General features: G+C 47.6%; 2 protein-coding genes across 2 annotated transcripts; both read left to right on the top strand.

The window, feature by feature from the left end:
* The first annotated feature begins 9,580 nt into the window (after positions 1 to 9,580).
* On the top strand, positions 9,581 to 10,185 carry nppal (natriuretic peptide A-like). The gene is made up of 2 exons (XM_068341310.1): positions 9,581 to 9,677; positions 9,768 to 10,185. The coding sequence occupies exons 1-2, from the start codon at positions 9,594 to 9,596 to the stop codon at positions 10,080 to 10,082; spliced, it is 399 nt and encodes a 132-aa protein (XP_068197411.1). The 5' UTR covers positions 9,581 to 9,593; the 3' UTR covers positions 10,083 to 10,185.
* Positions 10,186 to 11,616: 1,431 nt separating this feature from the next.
* nppb (natriuretic peptide B) lies at positions 11,617 to 13,103 on the top strand. The gene is made up of 3 exons (XM_068341088.1): positions 11,617 to 12,081; positions 12,483 to 12,750; positions 12,914 to 13,103. The coding sequence occupies exons 1-3, from the start codon at positions 11,968 to 11,970 to the stop codon at positions 12,922 to 12,924; spliced, it is 393 nt and encodes a 130-aa protein (XP_068197189.1). The 5' UTR covers positions 11,617 to 11,967; the 3' UTR covers positions 12,925 to 13,103.

Raw genomic sequence — 13,103 nt, 5'->3', positions numbered from 1 at the left:
TGACTCTAGAACCGTTCCTGACGGAAACGCTGTGACTCCAGAACCGTTCCTGACAGACTCGCTGTGACTCCAGAACCGTTCCTGACAGACTCGCTGTGACTTTGCTGAGATTTCTTTTGAAAACTCTTTAGCTGCTGGTTTCTCTGTAGGATCTTCTGGTTTCTCTGTAGGATCTTCTGGTTTCTCGGTAGGACCTGCTGGTTTCTCTGTAGGATCTTCTGGTTTCTCGGTAGGACCTGCTGCCGGTGCTGCAATGACTCAGCTTCAGCTGCATGATGGGAGCACCAGGCTGCTATGGGTTCTGTTCCATCCTCCACGTCGGTGGAGAGCAGAACATGAGTCCAGAGGAACGGGGGAATCGTGTTGTGCAGCATTCCAGACCTGAAGGAGCGTCTGCGTCACACGGCTTCAGCCAAACTGCATCATGGGAACAAAACAGCAGTCAGACGTCTGCTCTGTGCCTTTAAATAATAAAACCTGTCAGTCAGAACCCGGGTCTCTCTTTATTCCATTCCATCAGGAGAGGGGGGAGGAAGGGAGAGGGAGGAAGAAGATGATGGGAGGGTGATGGACTAATTGCCTGAAATCACTTCCTGTGGACCCTCCAGTCACTCAGCTGCTGCTTCTCTCAGGGGAGAGGAACCTACGACCTGATTGGTTCAATTCATGACACCCAAACACACAGTTGTGGATCTCGTAATCGTGATCAGGTGCACAATTATCAACAGAAACCGCTTCTGACATGATCACATGATCACCAGGAGTTTGTGTGTGTGTGACTTCAGGTAGAACAGAGCGTGTTCTACACTAGCATGACACACAGTAGCAGTAGCATGACATGCTACTCTCAGTCTTACTCTGACTAGTTCCTCGGGATGTTGGGACTTGCATAGATTAACTCGGGGTCACAGTAGTTGGGTTGACAATGGGTGAATGTTTCAGCAGTGCGTTGATCAAACAGCCTTTGGTTCCTTCTAGATCACATGTGTCAAACTCCAAATAAGGCTATTTTAACTTTGACAAAAAACAACGTTAACGTCCTAACTTGTGTTTGATGTTATTTATCTTTATTCTTTGGATAGTTTGATCCTTGATTGATGGAGTTCTGCGGGTTTGATAACCTGACAAATTAAAATGATTTATGTTAGAACAGAGAAACAAACAAACATATTTCTTCTATACAACTGTTATGTTTGTAACTTGAATAAGTAATAAATTTAGAGTTATTTATCATTAGTAGTTAGGTTTATTTTACATTACACTGAGTTACATTTAGTTACATTTATTAGTTACATCTGGCCCTTTATGCTGATCCTCAGTGAAAATGAGTCCGACACCCCTGATCTAGATTAACGGTGAAGTTTTAGTTCCAGATTTGTTATCTTGAGACCTCGTCACCTCCAGCACACACCTGGACGACTGCTTGGCGTCTTTTTAATGTGTTTCTATTTATGCCTAAGGGATTCACCTACTCAACACACACACAACACACACGTCATCATGATGGAGAGTGATGATGTTTACAAGTCTCTCCTCAGATGATTGGAGATGTTTAGCTCCATTTGTTCCCACCGGAGATGAACGTGACCTCTGACCTGGAGGCTAATGGAACTGTGTCCTTGTGACAGGTTGCATCATGGGTAATAGAGGATGAAGTCAGGGTTTCACTCCTGCTGGTGACATTATCATCATCATGTTCTAGAGAACACAAGTTAGTGATTAGTTTAATTACAGATTATTCTGCTGGTTATTTTCTTCATCAATGTTTTTATTGATTGATTGAAAATCAGGATGAAGATCTTCCACCTGCTGCTCCTCTGTTTCTTATGGCCATGTTGGGTTCCTCTGGAACCTGAAGACAGGCTTACTGAAGACAGGTTTACTGAAGACAGGTTTACTAAAGACAGGTTTACTGAAGACAGATTCACTAAAGACAGGTTGACTGAAGACAGATTCACTAAAGACAGGTTTACTGCAGACAGATTCACTGAAGACAGGTTTATTGATTATCGGTTTATTGATGACAGGTTTACTGTTGACGTATTTACGATTGGTTTAAAACCATCATGTGATCCGATCGCGGGGGCGTGTTCATAGTGCAGTAAGGGCTAACCAGGTTATTCTTGTGGTTGGTTATTAACCTGTATCAACTGGTTCATTGTTTTGTTGCTTTCTACCTATAATTCTCATGTTGATTGCATGCCCCCCCCCCGCCCCCCGTCCACTCATGTCAGCCACACTCACTTGACCTGAGGTGTGGAAGGCAATGAGATCATTATGGGAAATGACTCTGGTGGTGCATTCCAGCTCTGATAATCACCCTGTCACGGGGATTGGGGGGGGGGGGGTTGTGGCGAGGTGGGGGGCGTCAACATGCTCTGCCCCCATCTGCTTGTGTTGGTTTGCTGTCCTTCTTTGGTGGTGCCATCCTTTGAAGCTGCTCCCTTCCTCTACTGACTCCACATCATCATCATCATCATCATCATCATCATCATCATCATCATCATCATCCCTTCATTCTGCCAGCGGTCTGATAAGATGCTGTGTCAGCAGTTTGACAGCATCAACACTTTAATGAGTTAATATGTGTGTGTTGTGTGTGTGTGTGTGTGTGTGTGTGTGTGCGTGTGTGTGTGTGTGTGTATGCGTGTGTGCGTATGCGTGTGTGTGTGTATGTGTGTGTGTGTCATGACTGATTTGTTCTGCTGCCGATGTGCGGATTGATCGGGACGTGAACCGGTACCTGCTTAAAACCTGCTCCTGACCGGTTTAGCTTCAGAGAGTCTGTTACTATGGTAACAAATCCAGAGGTTCAGCTTACCTCATTTCATGAAACAGGTCAGGGTTACTCCTCTGACTCCGGGTTGAGTTACCTCCCTGTGTGAAACCAGAAACCCTGATTTCCTTGATTTCAGGTCTAACACATCCAGGGTTTAATTAAACCTGCTGCATGAAACGGCCCTCAGCTGTTCCTGTGGTCACCAGCAGACGAACACACTCGACCGACATTTGCTGCAGCGCAACCTGGTTAAAAAGGACCAAGTTACTCTGGTTGTAGGAGTGACACCGAATGCGGCTATAGCTGGTTGGGTTCTGGTTCTGGTTCTGTTTCTGGGTCTGGTTATGGATCTAGTTCCTGTTTTGGTTCTGGTTCCAGTTCTGGTCTGGTCTGGTTCTGGATCTGGATCTGGAGATGGTTCTGATTCTGGATTTTGATCTGGTTTTGGTTCTTGTTCTTGTTCTTGCTCTTGCTCTTGCTCTTGCTCTTGCTCTTGCTCTTGTTCTTGTTCTTGTTCTTGTTCTTGTTCTTGTTCTTGTTCTTGTTCTTGTTCTGGATCTGGATCTGCATCTGGTCCTGGTTCTGGACACTTGTAAACCCTGGCTCGGTCGTCGCTGTTAGCCTCAGGTATTTTGGGCCTTTGTGATTCACATTATTTGAGTTGATTTGAAATGATTGAGACGCTGTCTGTTCCTCAATAGAGTTCTCAACTTATTTTTAATGAGTAGCAGCTGTTGTTGGTTGTTGTTTCTCTCTTAATGCCAGGTAATAAAGCAGTGCTGTTTGTTATTGTGCTTAACCCAACCAGTGGTTTAGGTGCTATTTTTCCTTGGGACTATCAGGACACCGGTGGTTTGGGGATCTGGATATTCTCTGGTGGTTTGGGGATCTGCTTGCCTGGGGGGGAACATTGATATCTGTCACCCAGCAGCGGGGGGTCGGCCCACGCCCAGGGACACCACTAAAGAGGTTTTAATGATGTTGAAACCAGCTGTTTGCATTCATGTGTGTCGCTACAGAACATGTAGAATAAAACCCAGAAATCTTCACAGTGTCTCCTTTTGGCAGCTCTGACAGGAGAAGCGTTCTATCGCCCCCGTTCTGGCACAGGTTTAGAGGTTAGGGTTATGGTTAGGGGTTAGGGTTAGGGTATTTAGACAGCATCGTCCTGTACTTTACTCTCGTTCGTATAAAAGAAAACCACCTCACTGAAGTGACCGGTGACAAAATGAACTTCTTTGGTTTGTTTAGGCAACCAGGATAAAAATAGCATGAATTAATGCTAAATATATGCGGCACCATCCCGGTTGTGTGAAAATAGCCTTATCAGTGTGAGGGTGGCACTAGAGGGGTCACATTCACGCGCTGCTGTTTCCACCGCTGGCAGGAAGGTGGAGGATGATGTAATGGCGTGGGAGACAGGGATCAGTCTAGGACAGGAATAGACGGGCTGGGTGCCATGTAGGTTAAACTGTTACCTATCAGCAAGGTGGACTGAAGTAGCATCAGTTGTAGCCCTGCCTCCACAACCTGCGTTGTGGAGGCAGGGCTACACAAAGTGTTCAGGGTGGTGCAGAACTCCAGCGACACCAAGGAGCTGATGGTGTCCTGGGAACCACGCCCAAACCCCTAACCCTAACCCCAACACTTAACCCTAACTCTTCCCCTAACCCCTAACCCCTAACCCTAACATCTAACCCTAACCCTTACCCCTAACTCTAACCCTACCCCTGACCCCTAACCCTAACCCCTCACCCTAACTCTACCCCTAACCCTAACCCAAACAAGCAGTGGAAAGCATCCCGCCTGGATCCTGGAATGTTGGTGCAAAGCCGAGGGCAGGTTGCCTGCTACCCATGATGCATTCTGGGAGATGCCACCAAACAGCAGTTTTCCTTCTGACTAGTATCCTCCACGTCTTTACCAGATCTTTCAATGATCTTAAAATAATGAGGCTTTAGTTGTGTAAAGAGTGCACCCTTGTTACTCACGGTTAGTGCGTTCCAGGAACCACACGCGAATGGCGAATTCCAGGATAGAGCGACAAACTATTAATCTTATTATTTACGGTAATTTAAACGTTTATGGACCCTCCCCATTACTGATATTAAACCACCTTCTATCTGTATTACCTTTTCCCACACTCTTATTGACTGTTTAAAGCACTTTTGTGTCTCACAGAAGTCCGAGACTCACAGAACAGAGCGCACTTCTGGATGCTGTCAGTCAGCGCATGCGGTATCACATGACTACCTACTAAAAATCTGCGATGAGGTCGCAGAGTTTTGACGCGCAAATTTGCGAGGGTGCACTGTATATATTTTATGTATCACCATGACCAACGCTGTCAGTGGGTGTCGTCCCACAGGAACGGCCAAACCTCAAAAAAGTTTAGGTGTAGGGTTTTTGTGTTTGGGTTAGGTTTAGGGATTGGGTTAGGTTAGGGTTGAGTTTAGGGTTTGGGTTTGGGTTAGGGTTAGGGTTAGAGTAAGGGTTTGGGTTAGGGTTATGGGTCAAACCTCCAAAAGTTTTTCTTTGTATTCAAATTGGTTGGAAATTGCAGTACGCATGCCGGGGCAGTAGGTGGCGAGTCACCCTTTTAACGTCATGCAGGCCCACATGACCATCACTGTGGTGACAGGATCGGTGGTTCACATGTAGGAAGACATGATGCTGTGCAGCTTATTAAAGGTCATGACCTTTGTATTATACTGTAAATAAACAGTGTTATATATAACCCCTCCCCCCTTGACGCTCCAATCATTTCATTCCTGCAGAGATGAGGGCAGCAGGGGGGTTCTGGTGGTATCTCTGGACAGGCTGACACCTGGTGATGAGCTGGTGATGAGCTTCTCTGCTGCAGCAGGAGTGCCATGTTTGTGTGTCCTGTCATTTATCAGGTGCTACATTCCCGCTCACACCAGACACAACCCTGTACCAGAACCAGCATGGACTCACGGCCGTCCTCGGCCCGTGTTGGTGTCTCCGCAGGTGATGCTGCAGGTTGAACACGTCTCCTCCACATGGAGGCGTGGACTAAACCAAGTCATGGACTTGTGGTACAGGTGGTGGAGGGTCGTCTCCTTATCAGGAGGTCACGGCTTCCAGTCCCAGTGCCTCCGGTCTACATGCCGACGTGTCCTTAAACACATCGTTAACCCCACTTTGCTGCCTGAGTGTCATAGGTCACGGTTGACCAGGGTCAAATGCAGTGAAGAATTTTACCCCCAGGGGGTGGCAGTAAAAACAGGAGCTATTTATTATAGGTGATCTTGTTATTTTAGAAGTCACAATAGGACTTTATTATGTCTTTAATTTGTGCTCTAATCTCTAAATTAACTGAAACTGAACGAGTGGCTGGAAGGACTCTGAACACGATATGTGTTGTCTGATCAAGTCCCAAGGTTTCAGTTTTCATGGCATGCAGACTTTTGTCCTCTGAGGACAAAGAAGGGCCTTCTGGGTAATGTGTCCTTGTTTACCTTCTGTCTTCATGTAGGCTAGTGGCTCAACTTAAAATAAATTGGTTCAATCTAGAAATAAAATCGAGGCAATGTCTCCCAGTCAGAGACGAGTCCTCTCAAGCCTCCAGAACAGAAACGTCCATCAAGAACTGAACTACTGGCACCTCTCTATGGCATCAGCCATTGGTGGTGGACGGAGCACCAAGTGTCCCAGGGTACTTCCTGCTCCTGAACCCCTGCTGTGGTGATGGGGTTAGGGCAGTGCTTCTCAATTATTTTCTGTTACATACCCCCCTTGCAAGAAGAAAACAGTTTGCGTTCCCCCATTCTCTGCCACAACTATAAATAATAATATCAATTTTCTATAAAATTGTTGTAAGTACACCTCTGTAGTTATATCCTTAACGTTATAGCTAACAAAAAAGAAAAAAGAAACATAGTTCAATTTATAACAAAAAAGTCTATAATGGAAAAGATTTTAAGGGCGTCAATTTGCCTGAAATTAAAACAAAAAAACCTGTAAACATTTTTGACAGAGTTATTGCACCATTTCTTCTTTTCCTCTGAGCTTTTCCCTTCAGGGGTCGCTACAGAAAATCAGTGTCCTCCATCTAACCCTGTCTTCTGCATCCTCTTCTCTCACACCAACTACCTTCATGTCCTCTTTCACTACATCCATAAACCTCCTCTTTGGTCTTCCTCTAGGCCTCCTGCCTGGCAGTTCAGAACTCAGCATCCTTCTACCAATATAATAATGCATCTACAATCACCACGTTATTAAAACAAAAGGAAGTTTAAGGAGTTTAAGGCATCGCGTGGGTGGTTGGAGAAGTTCAGAAGGAGGACTGGAATTCACTCTGTTGTTCATGGTGGGGCAAGAGGGCATGAACCAAAGAGGGCAAAAAACAATGAGGACAGCAGTTAAAAGGTAAATGACCGTCATTTTATTCTTTACTCTATTCTTTGTTTTTTACGTTATGCACAACTCTCATTTACTGTGTAATAATCTAATTATAACATGTATTTGTTACATGTTTTGATGCATTTTTTATGCTTTATAAAACATTTATGTCGGAATTTTTGGGGGCTTGGAACGGATTAGAGCATTTGCATAGAAAACGCGTCTCTACTTACAAAATTTTCTACTTACGTAATTTCTTCCGGAACCAATTAATTTCGTAAGTAGAGGAACCACTTTACTCCCTGCATACACCTGACAGTGAGAGCGCCACTGCCAACTACTGTAGTGGATGCGCAATTACACCTTATTCTGGTACGGCAAAAAAGCATGTTCCCCAGGGTTACACATGCCCGCCCCCCAGAATCTACCCCCTGGGGTGCGCGCCCCACAATTTGAGAAGCACTGGGTTAAGGTTAGGTTAGTCAGTCGGTAGTGGTCTGTGGGTCAGTCGGTATCGGCCCATTGGTCAGGCGGTACCAGTCCATATGTCAGTCGTTACCCTTCCATGGGTCAGTTGGTACCGGTCTGTGGGTTCGTTGGTACCGGTCCGTATGTCAGTCGTTACTGGTCTATGGGTCAGTCAGTACCAGTCTGTGGGTCAGTGGGTACTGACCCGATACCAACTGACCCACAGTTGGTACCGTACCTTGGGTCAGTTGATACCGGGTCACACAGAAAAAAATCCAGAACTTCCACTATTTCTGTTTTCTTTCTGATCTGGTTCTGAAAGTTGAATTTTAAATGAGTGGATTCTCTCTTGACTCTTGACCCTTGTGGAGACGCTTGCCTCGGTCACATGACTACCTTTTTAAAAGGGGCCACTTTGGCCTCTAACACAAAACTAACAAGCCAGCAGAACCAACAAGAAACAAACTGTGTGAAACTGTGTGAGCCTTTAACACCTTCTGTCTGCGTGAGACTTCAGAAACCAAAGGAAACCCGTTGGCGTTTCCACCGGAGCCAATCAGAGCTCAACACCTCCCTCCATGAGCCTGGAGTCGCTTCCAGGTGACGCGTCTCCAGCTGGGAGCTGAACGAATGTCAATTAGCCTGGTCCTCCTCCGCAGCGGAGCGTCTCAGGGTCCAGGCTAATCGCTCATCATTAACCCTGGTGGATGTCTGCCTGTTGCCTCATCTCCTCATCATCGCCCCTCCCCCGCATCTCATCAGTTAATCTGTGATGCTCAACAAACAGCAGAAAGTCACCCAGCAAACGGCGTTTGTGACGGTTCACCAGTGGAGACTAAGAGGCTGCTAGCGTCGCCCCAGAGACCTTCAGACGTCTTCATAGTTCAGAGCTTCATGGACGTTTTTATTTAGTTTGCTTTTTGGTTTTTTTAGTTCATGTCATTACAACAGACTTCACCACTTTCGTCTCATTTCAACATCAACAACATCTGAAAAACGTGTTGGTGGGTAGAAGTGTCCACTAGTGTCCACTTGCGTCTACTAGTGTCTACTGGTGTCCCCTGGTGTGTACTGGTGTCCAATGGTGTTCACTGGTGTCCACTGGTGTCTCTTGGTGTCTACTGGTGTCCACTGGTGTCTCCTGGTGTCCACTGGTTTCCATTGGTGTCTACTGGTGTCCACTGGTGTCTACTGGTGTCTGCTGTTGTTCAGCGGTGTCTACTGGTGTGCACTGGTGTCCACTGATGTCTCTTGGTGTCTACTGGTGTCTACTGGTGTCCACTGGTGTCTACTGGTGTCCACTGGTTTCCAGTGGTGTCCACTGGTGTCCACTGGTGTCTACCAGTGTCCACTGGTTTCCATTGGTGTCCACTGGTGCGTACTGGTTTCCACTGGTGTCTCCTGTTGTCCACTGGTGTCCACTGGTGTCTACCAGTGTCAACTGGTTTCCATTGGTGTCTACTGGTGTCTACTGGTGTCTGCTGTTGTTCAGCGGTGTCTACTGGTGTAGACAAACCACTATGTCTGCGTTGGTCTTCCAGCAGTGGACAGCTGTAGGACAGACACCTGGAGGACAGACAGGTAGAGGACAGACAGGTGTAGAACTCTGTTTGTTCAGTGAGGTAGGACTCTCACTGTGTGTTTTGGGGACATAAAAACCTTCTCTGGATCATTTCCCTCTAAGCGTTTAGCGTCTCTCTCCATCGTGTGTTTGGTTCCTCTGGTTTTTCTGTGGATGAGCTTCAGCCCCACATGGCAGCACCTGCAGCGGCCCCCGCTGACCCGGGCCCTCCATCATCACGGCCCCGGAGGGGCAGGAACCCGTGGCTGCCTGAACCCTGCACACACACGTCCTCCTGTCCTCCCACACACACATTAGTCACACTCGGGCGGTTTTCCCAGCGTGTGACGGAATCATGTCGGTATAAAACGGCGCCGGCAGCCGGCGAACGCCAGCCGGTGGAGGTGGAACCGCAGGAAGATGAGCTCCCGTCTGTGTGTCTGCTGTTTGTCTGCGCTGCTACTCATCACAGGGGTGGGAACCGGACCCGTTCCAGACCTGCAGGTGAGTGTGTTCCCAAGGACCCCCGTGGGTTCCCACGGACCCCCCTGACATCAGGTCTCACGCGTGACTCCTGTCGCCGTCTCCCCTCAGAGTGTGAAGCATCTCCTGGAGGAGGAGCTCCACGCCGTGCCACGCACCCCCTCGGACCTGCTGGGGGTCGGAGATGGGGACACGGACAAGTCAGTGTTCGGGGCCCCGGGGCCGCACACATGGGGCCCGGCCGACTCCAGCAACTCGGCACTGGATGCCAAGGAGGACATCTTTGGGCGGCTCATGCAGGACCTGGTGAAGACCTCCAAGCGCTCCTGGAGTCGCTACAGGAAGGGTGGACTTCGGGGGGGTCTGCGGAGCTGCTTCGGGGTCCGGCTTGACAGGATCGGGTCCTTCAGCGGGCTGGGGTGCTGAGGTAGGACCCCCAAACGTAGACAGAGAAACAGACAGACAGACAGACAGAAACAGGTATGTCTGTGATTTAATATTTCATGTTCTTTTGTTCTGTCCACAGGCGGCTGAGACCCCCCCACCCCCCCCCAATCTAATGTTAAATAGAAAGTTGTTGACATGTATTTATTATTAAATGTTGCATCAGTTTGACTTTGATTGTTACTGTTTTGTAGTAAAATAATGATTTTGCATAAGAGGTGGCTTTAATAAATTAATTTATCGACTTATTTTTGGTTTGATTGAGATCATATTTAAATAAAGTTCTATTTAAATAACTTTCAAGATCCTCATCTGGTTCTTCCTGCATCTCTCTCTCTCTTTCTCTGTCTCTCTCGCCAACCTACTATAACCCAAACAAACAAACAAACACACAATTCACATGATTGTATTTTGATGCATCTTATAGCTGTTGGGCTGATTGAGATGTCACACGGTGTAACGTACACACCTCACACGGTGTGACGTACACACCTCACACGGTGTAACGTACACACCTCACACGGTGTGACGTGCACACCTCACACGGTGTGACGTGCACACCTCACACGGTGTAACGTACACACCTCACACGTTGTAACGTACACACCTCGCACGTTGTAACGTACACACCTCACACGTTGTAACATACACACCTCACACGTTGTAACGTACACACCTCGCACGTTGTAACGTACACACCTCACACGTTGTAACGTACACACCTCACACGTTGTAACATACACACCTCACACGGTGTAACGTACACATCTCACACGGTGTGACGTACACACCTCACACGGTGTAACGTACACACCTCACACGTTGTAACGTACACACCTCACACGGTGTGACGTGCACACCTCACACGGTGTAACGTACACACCTCACACGTTGTAACGTACACACCTCACACGTTGTAACGTACACACCTCACACGTTGTAACGTACACACCTCGCACGTTGTAACGTACACACCTCACACGGTGTAACGTACACACCTCACACGTTGTAACGTACACACCTCACACGGTGTGACGTGCACACCTCACACGGTGTAACGTACACACCTCACACGGTGTAACGTACACACCTCACACGGTGTAACGTACACACCTCACACGGTGTATCTAACTAGCTGACTACAGTAATCCCTCGTTCCTCACGGTTAACGTGTTCCAGAACCACCCGCAAAAAACGAAATTCTGTGATACAGCGATGAACTATTTATTTTATTATTTTCGATAATTTAAACGTTTATGAAACCTCCTCATACTGATTTTTAAACCACCTTATACCTGCATTACCTTTTCCCACACTCTGATAGACTGTTTATAATACTTTTGTATTAAAGAAAACTTTTGGGAGAACCGTGAGTTGGAACGAAACGCACACACGGACGCTATCAGCCAATAGCATGCACGTTTTAACTAACTCTCTAACTAGCTGACTAGCCTTTAGCCGTGGCAGAGTGCCTAACTAACTCATTAACTAGCTGGCTAGCCTTTAGCCGTGGCAGGGTGTCTCCCAATGACAGTTGATCAACCACGTGAACTGGACTCAGGTGACTACGTCGTGACGTTCAGAGACAACAATGTCCTGAGTGGTCGGGGGCGTGTCCGTCCCTGAGACGGCGTCGCTAATGGAAGCTGATGTGTCAGACGAATGTCCCATATCTGAGAGGCGGCTTTAAAAGGAGTCGTTTCCGACAGCTCCTGCTATCAGAGGCAGGTGTCTGGAATGCCATCCCATTCCTGGCATTCCTCCGAGGGTCAAACCCCCGTATAAAGAGCAGCAGGCTGTGGTGGGTTCCAGCATCAAACAGCTGCCAAGAGAAGCTGAAGAACATCTGTCTACTCGCTGATACAACATGCTGCTGTCGTCCATTCCCTTCTGTGGCCTCCTCCTCCTCATCAACCTGCAGCTGTTCACCACATATCCCATCAGCCCCGGCTTGACGGAGAGCGACATGGAGATCCTGCAGGTGAGCTTCCAGAGGAATGATCCAGGCATGAGGATACTGGTCCAGACCGGAGCCGTTTGGTTCAGTGTCCAGGAAGTATCCCACTCCAGGAGTGTGTTGTCCACAAGAGTGTGTTGTCCACAGGAGTGTGTGTTGTCCAAAGGAGTGGGTTGGCCAAAGGAGTGGGTTGGCCAAAGGAGTGTGTGTTGTTCAGGGGAGTGTGTTGTCCACAGGGGTGTGTGTTGTCCATGGAGCCTGCACTGACTCTTTGAGGCTACTCAACATAATCTGAAGGACGTTTCTGCTTTTTATTTAGTCCTAAGTGATGAGTCAGCATTAGCCGCCGTCTGTCCTACGACAGTCTTGGAACGTCTGTAACCTGTTAACCTCAAGAATCCATCGTATTGTTGTGGACGTTGCAGGTTATCCTAACCAAGCTGGAGGACTCAGTGTCCCAGCAGTCCGAGGGGGACCGACTTCCTGCAGAGAGGGACGATGTGGACAGCATAGCGGAGGACGCAGTCGGTTTGAGACCCCAGACTGGACCCCGTGAAGCGGTCCTCAGGGCGTTCGTCTCCACCAAGAGCCTCGGCAATGAGGCGATGCAGAGATCCTCGGGCTGCTTCGGCCGACGGATGGACAGAATCGGCTCCATGAGCTCCCTGGGCTGCAACACTGTAGGCAAATACAGTAAGTTACAGCAGATCTTTTGTTCTAGTCCTAACTAGTCACCCTTGATTCGGCCAGTGAAATGTGATAGATGTAGATGGTCGATGTCATGAAGTCTTAGCGACGGTTCTCTGAGCAGAAGAACAACCAGCGTTCTAACAGACATTCTCAACTTCTCTTGCAGACCCAAAGTAAAGATGAAGTCTTACTGTCTAAATCCTGGAACTGCAACGTCTCTACCAGAATCTGTTTTTATTTGAATGCTATTTATTACAAATATTTATTTAATATCTTCATGACTTACAAGCGTTCTGTGGAAATGAAATGTAAGACTGTTCTGTCTGCACTGTTGGATCTTCAATAAATGTTTACAA

This window comes from Antennarius striatus, chromosome 2 (assembly GCF_040054535.1).
Source record: "Antennarius striatus isolate MH-2024 chromosome 2, ASM4005453v1, whole genome shotgun sequence".
NCBI classification, from domain to species: Eukaryota; Metazoa; Chordata; class Actinopteri; order Lophiiformes; family Antennariidae; genus Antennarius; species Antennarius striatus.
This window is presented reverse-complemented; position numbering and strand designations above follow the sequence as displayed.